This window comes from Ursus americanus, chromosome 4 (assembly GCF_024610735.1).
Source record: "Ursus americanus isolate L20-20 chromosome 4, mUrsAme1.1.p, whole genome shotgun sequence".
In the NCBI taxonomy this organism is placed as follows: domain Eukaryota; kingdom Metazoa; phylum Chordata; class Mammalia; order Carnivora; family Ursidae; genus Ursus; species Ursus americanus.
In genome coordinates this window covers 97,677,142-97,690,039 of record NC_142130.1, presented here as the reverse complement: position 1 = coordinate 97,690,039, position 12,898 = coordinate 97,677,142, and the positions used below count along the sequence as shown (strand labels likewise).

Below are 12,898 nucleotides of genomic sequence, written 5' to 3'. Positions count from 1 at the left end.
CGCCCACCAGACAGACAGCAAACATGTCCGGGGGCCTGAGCCCGCGGGGCTGCGGCCGCAAACGGGGAGGCCCAGAGGGGGCCACTCACCTGCAGGTCAGTCCCGCTATGAAGAGCAAGATGGCACCGATGTCCAGTTTATTCCAGAAGTCGCTGAAGTACAGGAACGCCACCTTCGTGAGCCCAAACTCGTCGGGGTCGTAGAAGAGCTGAGCAAAGACACGGCTCGTTAGGGGCCTGGCTGGCGTCACCATCGTCACCAGAGCAAAAGGGCACTTGCTCCTTCCCAGACAGCGAGGCTTGCCAGGGAGGTGACGGATGTCCTCCATCCCTGGGCCCCCGGGTCGAGGAGGAGTGGGAGAGGAGCCTCAGGCAGAGATGTTGCTGGGCCGCCCTGAGCCCGCCATCTGATCGACCACAGCCCTGCTCAACCCGCAGATGCATGTGTGTTCTTGGGGCAGTCTGTCCTCTGTCAGGAGCCCACCAGCTCCCACCAGACACCAGGACCCCGAGAAGGGTGGGACCATGGCAGCCCTGGACCCTGGCAGCCAGGCGGGTTGGGCAGACGGCCCCATGGGTCCCTTCTGGAGAGGGTCAGACTCAGGGAGGAGGACACATGTGACCTCCATTCTGGGGCTGCCACCTTTGAGGCTGGGGCTTTGCCTCTGGGAGGCGGTCTGGCTTCAGGAGGCTGTGCAGCCAGAGGAAAGCCGGGGAGAGGGCAGCGGGATAGCACTGCCCCGCACCTGCTTCCCGCACCTGCCCCTGCACCTGCCTCCCAGGAACTCTGATGCCACCCCAGGCCCTGGCAGTGGAGTCTGGGTGCTTGGTGAGCCCACTGTGAGCCCACCCATGAAAGTGACCCGGCTGCGGGTCCCAGGGCCAGGCGCTCCCAGGTGGCGGCAGGGACCAGAGGACAGTCCACGTGGGTTGGGGATGTGGGGAAGTGGGAAGGGGGCGGGTGGGCGCACCTGCCGCAGCTCCTCACACACCAGGGAGAAGAGCCAGACGTAGATGAGGTACTCGCACCATGAGGGCGTGGGCCGGAAGTCCACCATGAGCACATAGGCGAAGAGGCACAGGAACACAAAGTAGGACAGGACGTTGAGGTGGAAGATGACCACGGGCGCGTTGAAGAAGGCGCGGACCCGAAGCAGGCCCCTCCTGGCCTGCAGCTTCCTCTCCCTGCAGGGCAGATGCCGGGGGGGGGGATGGCGGGGCTGTGAGGGACCTGAGAGCCCGAAGGACCTCTGCCTCCCCAAGGGGTGGGGCCAAAGTGCTCATGTGTTCACATCACATGGCGGAGACAGAAGCGCTGGGACACAGCCTGGGTCCATGCAGCCCACTGGCCCTGCATACGCAGCCACGTACAGGACTCCACCAGACGGCTCCACGTAAGGGAGGACCCTGAAAGAGCCCTTTGGCTCTGGTTTCGCTAGGACTGAAACGAAATGCATGGCTATAGTGGGTGCCCAGGGCAGGGCAGGTGTGCGGTGTCAGGTGGGTGACGGCACAGGGCAGGTGCTGAGCCCATGATGGGTGCTTTGTCACAGCAGGTGCTCAGCACACAGTGGGTGCTTCACACAGGTGGGGACCCTCTCTCTGCTTCCTGCCCGCATGCCTGTCTACCACTGTAGGACCCGGTGGCAGCCATCGGGACAGGCATGACCTGCCCCCTGCAAGCACATCGGGAAGGAGGGTGTGAGGCCCAGGCCCCTGCCCACAGCCCAGTGGCCAGGCTGGTACCTGAAGGAGATGAGGTTGGTGTAGAGCAGCGGGAAGGCCAGCATGCACAGGATCACCCGCCAGAGCCCGTTGTCCACGCACAGCTGACCCCACCACACCTTGGTGAGAAAGGCCTGTGGACAGAGGAGGCAGCTCCAGAATAGTGGGCACCCGGGCCCCCCCGAGGGTGAACGACGTGCCCGCTCCGTGCGAAGTGCCAGCATGCTCCCTAGCACAGTGCTCTGAGCCCCCGGCCACGCCACGTGGTGGGCAGTGCAGGACAGACACCGTCATCTGCCGGCTGAGGAAGAGGCTCCCGGTGGGCAGGGCCGGGCCAGCCTCTCCCAGAGGTGTGAGCTGGGGCCACCCGGAGGACTGCAGGCTCCCAGGCAGGAACACCCCTGTGGGGGTGAGCTTCACAACCCACCACCCACTCTCTCTTAGCGTCAGTTTCCTGACCTGCAAAATGGGAGGGGAGCACACGACCATGGGCCAGGCCCTGTCCCTGGGTCCCCGGGGGCCACAGCACAGTGACCTGTGTGCCTGTACGTGAGTGGGAGGCTGTGTCCGCGCCTGCAGCCCCATGGGGAGCTCTTCCTGGAAGCGAGTCTCAGAAGGTCACCTGGATGCCTCCGTGAGACACGAACTTCATGTCCTTGGCCTCCAGGGCCAGCTGCAGGCAGGTGGTCTTCCCCCAGGCCTCCGACACACGGGTCAGCAGTTTCTGAGCTCTCTCCTCGTCCTTCCGATAGCACTCGGTGAACACCCCTGGCAGAAGGAAGATCCATGTCCGATCCGGGGACAGCGTCAGGGCGTGGTTCCTCCAGATGCCACGGTCCGGGCAGGACCAGGGACGAGGACTCTGGGGCCATGTGGGAGGGGCTGAGCCGCGGTCCGAGGCCACCGCCTGTGAACTCACCAACGGCTCTGTGCTCATACTCGTCAGCAAGCGCCAGCATCTCCTCCAAGCTGTCCGTGTCCTCCTCCTCCTTGGACAGCTCCTTCAGGATCTTGCTGCAGGCCAAGGCTGCCACAATGCAGTCCTGGCTCTGGGCACCAGGGAAGCCACCATGAGGACCCGGACGGTCCAGCCCAGGAAACCCAGACACACTGCCCGGGGCTGATGAGAGCAGAGGCCTCACAGCAGCACGAGCCGCTGGTGACTACTAGTCACACCCCTGTCCGTATAAACCACTTGGGTTGCCCCAGATCAGTAGGTGAGCCTGAGCTGGTGGCCCAGTCTCCCGCACTGGCCAGTGGGAGGGGTCTGCTTGCCCACCCAGAGCACGGCCCTGACGGCATGAGTCCCGGCACTGCCTGGGCATCTGGCCGACCCCAGGCATGGGGCTAAAGGGCAGAAATGGGACCAGGTCCACACAAGTCCCCCTCAGGCTCTGGGCAACCTGCCTCATTGGCTCTGCCAGTCCCAGGCACGGGGATACTGAGAAAATCTCAAGGGAGGCTCTCAAAGCACAGCCCAGAGGCACTGTCTGGCCCAGGACAAGGGGCTGGTAGCAGAACCTGGAAATCTTTGGTCCTCCCGTGCACCGAGCCCCACAGAGCACACCCGAGGCCCCAGTCAGGCCCAGCTCTGCCCCTGACCCACCGTGAGCCTTGGGAGAGGACCAGCCTCCCAGAACCATGGAGAGGGCAGAAGCCCCAGTGCCTCTGCAGGTCCCACTGGGGAGGGGGCCGACTCCACAAAAGCAATTTGGAAATGCCAGCGCTGAGAAGTAAGGGGTCTCTCTGAGAAAAAAGACACTTTAATTTCTTTTAAGAAGAGAATCTGCTTGAAGTAAAGGAGAACAACGTGTGGGGGACTTGGGCCTGGCATGTCCTCCATCATGACCACGAAGCTGCCCACAGCCTAGTGACGAGGGAGCTGAGGGCTGGTGTCCCCGAACAGCCCACCAAGCGGCTCGGGGCAGGCACGTGCGGGGCTGGCTCCCATCGCAGTAACAGACTGTCTCTGTCGAGACCTAATGGTCGGTGGAAGGAGATGCAGCCCCTCCAGGGTTGCCACCTGCCTGCAGAGTCTCCACCCAGCAGGCTGGCCACGCCGCAGGTGCCGACCCACCGGAACCCACCATGTGGGCCACGGAGGGTGGCTGCCCCCGCGGGGCCTGCATGCTGAGCCTCCGCCCAGACAGCACACTTCCCTAAAATGCTTTCCTTGCCTGAGCCAGGCTGTCTGTTCTCCAACACTGGGCACCCTGGGTCCCTTCTGGGGTCATGAACGCCTGCCGCCCTCCCTCCAAAGCCACATGCTCCTCTCCTCGCTGTTGGCATAGGGTTTTCTGGCTGGAGCCCTGTCACCGGTCCACACACAGCCATGCGTCTTGAGAAACAGGTCTAGTTACCTGCGCCCAGATGATTTCTGCCAGCTCCCGACGGTTCTGGATGATGGCCCAAATGAGAAGATCACGGACCGGGTCCATGGTGAAGCCCACATGTCCTGATGAACGCTTGTAGAGGGACCGGAGACTCACTCCCTGCATCTGGTGAGCAATGGACATTCAGAACCTCTCCTAGGTCCTCACTAGCATCAGTATCCCCGGCGGGCCTGTGGAGGGTGCAGGTCCTGAGCCCAGCCCCACACCTTCCCAGAACCACTGTCCCTGGAGGGTGAGCCCTGCAACCTGCATTTCCAGCAACACCTTAGACCGATCTCATGCACGCTGGAGTTGTAAAACCATCACCCTGGAGACATGTGGAAACATTCATAAAGTGGAATAACCCAGCTAACTCCGTTACCAACGACTGTAGCCTCTTGTTTACACACCAGGCACCTCAAGTTTCCTTAGTCTCGTCTGATGGCATCAAAGCCCTTTTGTGAGGCCAACTTCTGGCACAGAGTGTGCTGCAGATGCGTGGCTGTGAGCTCCTCGAGGGAATCTACCCCGCGTCTCCCGCAGAGAAGTCCGACACGAAAGGGCCGGACAGACAAGGATTACACGTGTGCAGGAGGGCACCTCCCCCAGACACACTCGGTTTACACAGTGACACGGGAATCCAGCTTCCTGCCCATCGATCAGAAAACACCGACTCAGACAGTCTGGAAGCAATTTCCAGAAGTGAGAACACATTCCCCACAGCACATGCAAAATTCCACTTTCTGTAAGTGACTTTAGAAATTTCCTGAAGGCTTGACTTTATATTAAAAGAAATTAGTTGATAAACTAAATAAATTACAGACGTGGTTAACTGTGAGCTTCCACTCTGGCCCTTCTCAAAGGGTCTCGTCCACACGCCGGAATCGAGAAGAGCAGAATCGTGAACACACAACCCAAAGCCACAACCACACCTTCCTCAGCGGTCAGACACGGCTCACCTGGGACAACGGATGAATTTGAAAACCTGAAGAAGTGGAAAATTTTCTACCAGAAATAAAAACCAAATCTGATCGTAGAACACATAGAAAACCTAAACTGAGAAATTATCAGAAAAGAAACTGAGAAAGTTCTCAGAGCTACTACCCAAAAAGGCCCTGAGCCCTGAGGGGCTCACAGAAGGGCCTGCCGAGCTCGTAAGAACAGTGAATTCCAGCCACATAGACTGTTCCAGAGCAAAGAAAGAAGGAAGGTTTCCCAGTGGTTTCCGCAAGGATAACATAAAGCTGATCCTAGACCCCGACAAAGAGAGCTTCCCAAATAAAACCACAATCAAAGGCTCGAATATTCCAAGGCAAAAACTGTGAAAACATTGGCAACGTTATCCAGCATCATACTAAACACATGTCACACTGCGATCAAGTTGAGATCAAAACAGCAATAAAAATGTTTTGCTATCGGGAAATCTATTAAAATAATTCAGCAAAGTCATAGGGGAAAGAAGAACAACAGTTCAAATTCTCAAAAGGCAGCTGACGAACTCAGCACTTGGGCTTCGTTTGTAAAAGCTTCAAGAACCAGGCAGGCGGATACTCGCTAACATGATGCAAAAGCTGGCCTCACACTTCGCGCTGAGATGCTGCGGGAGTCCCATCAAATATGGGCAGAGACTAGAAAATGACTTCTCCCCTGCTTCAGTGCACGTGCTGGGCACCCTCACAGTGGTGCCGTGGAATCCTGCTGACCTGACTACATGCTGGCCAGGACTGGGGTACAAGGCACGAGGGGGACCATTTTCCCTGCATAACCTTTTGTACTGAGATTTTTAGGAAGGGAAAAGGATGGACTGAAACATGTCCCCAGAATTTGCATGTCGAAGCCCCAGCTCCCGAGTGACTGTATTTGGAGACAGGGCGTCTCAGGAGGTGATCTGGGTCGTAGGTTGTGGCCCTGATCTGCTAGGACCGGTGTTTGCCCCCTGTAACTCTCGACGTGCCCACCGAACAAAGACCACATGTGGACGTGGCAAGAAGGCGGCCGTCCTCCAGCCAAGAAGAGAGGCCCCACTAGAAAAAACCCCACTGACGCCCCGACCGCGGACTTCAGCCTCCAGACTGTGAGAGACTAAACGTCTGTTGTTTAAGCCGCACGGTCTATGTATTTTGTGATGATAGGGAGCATATTTCTTTTCCAGTAAAAATAAAGGATCATTTTTTTAAACAGAAGCGCTAGGACCTAGCAGCGGCCCAGCACCCAGGCCAGGCGTGGGGGGGTGGGAGGGAGAGGCGGGGGGGGCACATCACCAGCACGCACGTTGAGCTTGATGTTTGGCACGGGGAGCAGGAGCCGGGGCCGGTCGCCGGTCCGGGGCCGGGGGTACAGCGGCTGCGTGAAGTCCCCCAGGAGCTCCCGGAGCACCTGGGCCACGTGGTGCATTTGCACGCGGGGGGCCGTGGGCCCGCACGCCGGCCGCTCGGGCTCCTCAGCCAGCACCTTCTGGAGCTTGCTGTGGAACAGGCAGGAGGGGTCCAGGTGCTGGTACAGGTAGAGGAGGGTGTCCCACGTGACAAGCTCCTTCAGCCGCACCCCGTTCTCCAGGAAGAGCTTCACGAATTCGGGCTTGTTGGAGATGAGGGCTGCCATCATCACGGGGTGCAGCTCTGAAGGCTGAGGGAGAGCACCATGGGGCGCATGCCTCGCACACCCTGATCGCGGGGCCGCTGGAGACACGGAGTGCCGGTGTCTCCGATTCGGGAAGGGAGGAAGTGGCCCGGAGTGCTCTCCACCAGGGCAAGGGCCGGGGTCTAGACAGAGGCCACCCTCCAGGGCCTGTCCTTGCTCTTGCGGGCCAACAAGACCCTCCACGGGGCCGCCCAGAAGCCCTACCTTCCACTGCCGCTCATCGGAGAAGATCTCGCTCCGGGCGATGTCCACGCGGTTCCACGCCACCGCTAACTTCAGCTGGTGGTCCCAGTTCTCGTGGCCAAAGTAGTCATGGCTCCGAGAGGCTGCAGGTAGAAGGGACTCGCATCAAGGGGGCACCGGTCTGGGCCTCAAAGCCAGTCCCTGCCATTCAATAAAGTCAGACAGGGAGGCACCTGTCACCAACCCTGGTCTCTCCGCGACTTTGACTGAAGAGCATGCCCAGCCGCAAAATCCCCCACCCCCTCCCCCCACCTTCACGAAGACACGTTTCCTTTCAGTGCTGGAAACAGACTGTCTGGGTTTGGGGCATCGCTCTGGCTCACCCCCGCCCCTCGCCCGGTCAAGCCCCTCGGCCCCCAAGCTTAAAGAAAACAGTCTCGGACAGGCAGGCGTTTCTGCAGGAACATTCAAACGTTACACCTGCACATGCGGTCCCTTCCCTCTCCCGCCTTGACCAACAGCAGAGCTCAGCCAGGCTCTCACTGCGGGCACTCTGCCAGCGAGGTCCTGCTCTCTCTTGCTGGCTCTACATCCTAACGGGTCGTTATTTGGAGAAGGAAACAGGAACTTCTCCTCACAGCACACACAGAAGCAAGGTGAGGGGCAGCGTGGACACCTGAGCGTGGAGACCGGAGCGGAAAGGCTGTGTCCGCAGAGCTGCCGCAGCGAAGCCTGCAGCCGCGGGGGGTAGAGAACAGGAGCCGTACGGACAACACGGATCGATTAAGCTCCAGTAAAACCCAAGCCTTCCACTCGCCAAAGACACCTTGAAGGAACTAGGAAAGGGGGCCAGGACCCAAGAGAAAACACCCCCAGGCGTGTACCGAACAGAGGGTCTGTATCCGAGTCCATCAAGACCTCGACAACTCAAAAGGAGACAACAAACCAAATAAACGCGGACAGAAGACCCGAAAGGCTCGTCACCGGATGATGCACACGGCCCACGAACCCAGGATGTCGCCGGCCATCGGGGAGTTGCAAATTCAAACTGCACCGAGCTGTCACTGCACACACCCCCGGAGGGCGGACCGCGCCGAGTGACGGTGACGACGCCGAGCCACGGCAGCCCACGTCCACGCCTGGCGGCGGGGTACAGAGGGCCGATCTTGTTGGAAAACAGTTTGGCGTTTTCTTACCAAGTTAAACATACGCTTACCATGAAGAACCAGGAATTCCACATTCCTAGATGCGGACCCGAGAGAAACGGGAACAAAGAGCAGCTGTCGCTGTGACAGCCCCACACCAGCGGCAGCCCGCGTGTCCAGCCACACAGAGCGGGAAACGGGCGACGGTACCCCCGCGGTGGAGGACCACTCGCGGCAGAAAGGCACGGAGTTCTGAGACGTGCGACATGCGGAAGAATCTCAAAATGTGGCAGGGAGCCGGAGAAGCAGACGCAGAGAGCACGGCGCGTGGTCCCGTTTACGGGGGGCTCCAGCACAGGGGAAGCCCGACTATATGGACGGAAAGCAGTTAAGTGGTTGCCCGAGGCCCACAGAGGCACAGGGAGCCTTGGGGGGTGGGGGAAGTGTCCCGTGTCTGGCTGGGTGGGTACACGGTGGGGCGTGCCTGTTCACATGCACGCGGCAGTAAACCCGGGAGGGGGGCTGTAGCTGTATGTAAGCTGTGCCTCCATAAAGCTGGTTTGTGAAGGGGTTGTCACTGCGGAACCATATGTGTGTGTGTTTCTCTTCTCTCATTTATAGTCACACAACAGGGTCCCCCTGTCTCAGAGTCCCGCTGCCTTTCTCCTGAACAACCAATTACAGCCTGTCGCACTGTGTTGCTTCCAGGAACAAATGCACCTCTGTTGCTCCCCGCGACCCCGCTCTCCCTGGGCTGGGGCTCGGAGGCACTGTCCACGGGGTGCTGGACAACACGGAGCTGGTACCAAACCAGCTTTCCCTAACTCCTCGCAGAGGGCGACATGCTTCTAAAGAGCACAGCCTTAGATGTGCAGCTCGACGACCGTGTAACCACCACCACGACCAAGAATGGAAATTTCCAACACCCCAGAGGCTCCGGCCCGCCCTCCCCACTCAGTGTGCCCGAGGAGAAACCACGATTCACAGTGCCGGCCTCGCTGGCTCTTGATGCCCCGAGAGCACTTGGAGAGCAGATGTTGGGGTCCATCCTGGCCGTGGCCGGAGGTCCTTCCCTCTCCAGCATTATGCATGGATGGCCACACTCAGGGCCCCGGGGGCCCCCGTCACTGCCTTTGAGGGGATTTACCAGACACAGGCGGCCTGGTGTCCCTCTTCTCGGTCATTCGGCCACTTCAGGGAAGAAAAGGAAGGGACAGATATCCTCATAGCCCCGTCTGTGAACAGAAGGGTTGGGTGCCCCAAAGCAAGACTGTCAAAACCCTGTCGTCACTCGGTCATTCACTCCGGCCTTCCGGCCCCCCGTGTCCTTGCTGGTGGGGGACAGGGGTCCATGGGGTCCATGGTGGCGTCCCAGCTTCTGCTTGCCCCACCGTCGTCCTCCACAGTTGCTCTGATTCTATTCAACCAGCAACTCCTGGCTCTTCTGTCTCCCCAGACAGAGGTCTTTAAATGGGAGCCCTGGTCCTGGTTTTAACCATCTCGCTGGTTCTGTGAGGTTTTACGTCAGGAGGAGGGCGTGGAACAAAGCCCGGGTTTGAACTTCTCCCGTCACAGCTTCCGGCCCTGCTGCCCGGTCCCTCGAGGATGAGGAGCGGCCAGTGGGCAGAGCACAGGCTTCCTGGCATCAGGGATGTCTGCGGCCCCGTGGGAGCCAGCGGGTGAGACGGGGGCATCTGCTCTCCCCCAGGAGGGGGAGGACGGGAAAGTGTGGGGCAGAGGGCAGACCAAGGGGCTGGCCCAAGCCAGGCCACCGCGGGAGCTTTATTGTCCGGGGGTCCCTGCTGTGTGGGGCCGGAGGAGTGCAGGCGTGGGAGGACACATGGGTCAGGAGCAGGCCTTCGGAGACCTGGATTCGTAGGTGCGACCGTGATGCCCGCAGGGCCATCTTAGTGTGGCTGCTTTCGAGCTCCAGTGAAGCAGAGAAGTTGGAGAAAGGAGCCCGAACCCCCAACACCGGCTGCGGGGCATCCCCCTGCCTGCAGGACAGTGAGGTGGGCCCCAGCGCGGTCCACCGCCAGCTGCCCTCTGACCAGTGCATCTGACCCAGAGGTCGTTTTTTTATCTCGTGCAAACTCAGGGTCCCGAGCCCCCTCGTTCCGTTTCTCCCTCTCGCCCCACTTTGCCTGACCCTCACCTTTCAGCAAGGCCTGCAGGATGGCCACGTCCATGTCCTCCTGGCCGTCCTTGCCTTCCCGGAAGATGGTCAGCAGCTGCCGCTTCCGGACAATGTCTTGGATCTGCAACGAACATCACCCGAGTGAGGTTTGGGGCGACACGCAGGCCCCCTGCCTCCTCCAAGGGCAGTTGCAGAATCGAGACGCCAGACGCACAGCCGAGCCCAGGCATGAGTCCTGCCTGCCCGTGTGGCCCGGGCCACCGCCTGGCCTCCCCGCACCCCAGCAGTGACGACGAAGACGCGTAGGGACCAAACACACGATGTTCCTGAGTGGTCTGCCGGTGGAGACACAACCCAAGGGTAAGGAATCTCACCCTGCCACGAGACAGTGTCTGCCAAGTGCCCGACACCACTGAACTTGAGACTTCTCCCCGGTCCTCCTGCCTGGGCCCTGCCACTCCTCACCTTGCCTGCCTGCCCTCCTGCCTGCCCACCCACCCAGCCATCCCATCATCCACCCACCGACCTACCTACCTGTCCACGTACCTATCCATCAACCCATCCTACCTACCTATCTACACATTGACCCATCTATATATCCAGCCACCCACTATATCCACCCGTCCGTCCACCCATCTGTCCACCCCTCTGTCCATCCGTCCATCCATGTATCTACCACCCATCTATCTGCCACAGCTGCTGCCAGGCACTGCTCCCCACAGGCTCTTCACGCTGAGGCAGGGTGAGCCTCTCACAAACACATCTCACCGCGGCTCCCGTGGGCTCCCAGCTTCTCTCCCTAGCTCCCCAGCCTGCCACGCCATGCCCTGCCTTGCCTGCCCCCACCCCCGCCTCCGCTCCCAGCCTGGCCCTACTCCCCACCTAGGGGCCAGCCTCATTCGCCCCACCTCCACGTCTGAGACCCCAACCTTCCCCATCCCGCCCATCTACCTTCCAAGTTGACCCTAAAATACCCCCCGGTCTCCCTCCCCAAACCTACCCTCCCCCCCCAGCTAAAATAACGGCTCCTGAGTTTACCCAGCCCTTGACTGAATGAGAGTAGCTGCCCGTTTTTGCGCTCATATGTGCGGACACAGTACCAAGCACTTCGTGTGGCTGCTCTGTCTACCCTCGGAGTTTACAGTGATAATTATCCCTATTTTAAGGACAAGAAAAGCAATGCTCAGAGAGAGCAAACAATCTCCTTTTGACACGCGGCTCTCTGGTGTTGGCTGCAAGCCCTTGCAATGAGCCCCCCCCACAGTGGATGTCCATGCCCGCCAGCGGCAACACCGGAGGGAACAAGACCCTCCTACACCGCCACCCACGGTGTAGACCAACACTCTGAGGTTTGTTGAATGAATATCGGATCATGAATCTGCAGCTAAGGGTCCCTTCCCCACCAGACAAGAATGATGATGAATGGCAAGGCTTGAGACGGATTTGGACGAGACCACTTTTAGGGCTTTGAGCCAGCCCTGGAGAGTGGATCGAAGCAGGCAACTTTGGACAATAGCGAGTTAGATTCAGTTCCAAGAATTGCCTGAATAATTCATAAACTGACTGGGGAAAGGCCCCAAAGGCGTGCCTGCCAACGCCCCACGGCTACATCGGGACCGAGCAGACGCTCACCACCGGACCTTGGCGTCTTCACAGACCGAGCCGGCGCTCAGGGCGAAACCATCTCACAGAACACGCGGCTCCCCCACGGTCCTGCAGATCACAGTACGCGCACACGAGAACGAGGCTCTGTGCTACCCACAAGCCCCGGAAAACCTGCACCTGCCCCCTTCGAGTGAGCCCGGGCTGCCCCCGCCAGGTCCCCAACCCGCCCGAGGCCTGCATCCCCCTCCACTTGGCCGACCACGGCTGTCCCTGTGGTCCTGGCTGCTGGGCACAGACTGTCCACGTGGCTCGAAGTTCGACATCGTCCGAGGAGCTGAGCAGATCTACACACTTGCCCGGAAAGCGTCTGTCAGGCACTGAAACTCTGGGTTTGTAGGAGTTTTTACAAGCTGGCTTGTTGCCTTGGTGAAGCACACAGACCGAGCTTCCTATTGGGGAAACCCAGGGTCCGAGAAGCACCAACTGCCCCCCCAGGATCCGGCTATGAGACGGAGGTTGGGTGACTCCAGACAGATGGGCCCTGAGCCCAGTTCGGAGAGCAGCGGGGACAGCAGCGTCCGCATGACCGCTGGAGCGGGGAGGTGTGGGGATTCCCCGCTCGAGCTCCCCTGGGCTGCCCCTGGGCTGTGTGCGTCAGCAAGGGCCGACCCCCCGCAGCCACACTCCTTCACGCTCACCCCCACCCCGCCTGCGAGGGCCCCACTCTTCCCGGTCTGTGAACAATGTCATCTGCCCCCTTAGGCATAAAAGAGTGAAGTAATGACGCATTTAACAGCAAAATTACTGGGGCGCGTTAAGCGTCTGCCTTCGGCTCAGGGCGTGATCCCGGTGTTCTGGGATCGAGCCCCACATCAGGCTCCTCCGCTGGGAGCCTGCTTCTTCCTCTCCCGCTCCCCCTGCTGTGTTCCCTCTCTTGCTGGCTGTCTCTGTGTCAAATAAATAAATAAAATCTTTAAAAAGAAAAAAAAAAGCAAAATTACTGAAACACAGAGCAATTATGTCAGTGCTGTGACTGGCCTGGTCTTGGAGAAGTGGGTCAGGGGCGGAGAAGGTCCACACAGAGATTGTGGG

At 59.8% G+C, this 12,898-nt stretch overlaps 1 protein-coding gene across 14 annotated transcripts in view; it reads right to left on the bottom strand.

Annotated features, from left to right (window-relative positions):
- TRPM2 (transient receptor potential cation channel subfamily M member 2) overlaps positions 1–12,898 on the bottom strand; it is a 54,901-nt gene that overhangs the window by 19,892 nt on the left and 22,111 nt on the right. For all 14 annotated transcript variants that reach the window (XR_006776007.2, XR_006776008.2, XM_045776366.2 and 11 more), the window contains 9 exons: positions 10,220–10,322; positions 6,941–7,062; positions 6,368–6,721; positions 4,085–4,222; positions 2,644–2,773; positions 2,347–2,492; positions 1,746–1,858; positions 971–1,184; positions 90–208 (listed from right to left, as the gene is read on the bottom strand). Coding sequence is in view for 12 of the 14 variants with exons in the window: in XM_045776366.2 (XP_045632322.1) it covers positions 90–208; positions 971–1,184; positions 1,746–1,858; positions 2,347–2,492; positions 2,644–2,773; positions 4,085–4,222; positions 6,368–6,721; positions 6,941–7,062; positions 10,220–10,322 (1,439 nt within the window). In the remaining 2 variants the exon portion in view is untranslated. The remainder of the gene's footprint in view (positions 1–89; positions 209–970; positions 1,185–1,745; positions 1,859–2,346; positions 2,493–2,643; positions 2,774–4,084; positions 4,223–6,367; positions 6,722–6,940; positions 7,063–10,219; positions 10,323–12,898) is intronic.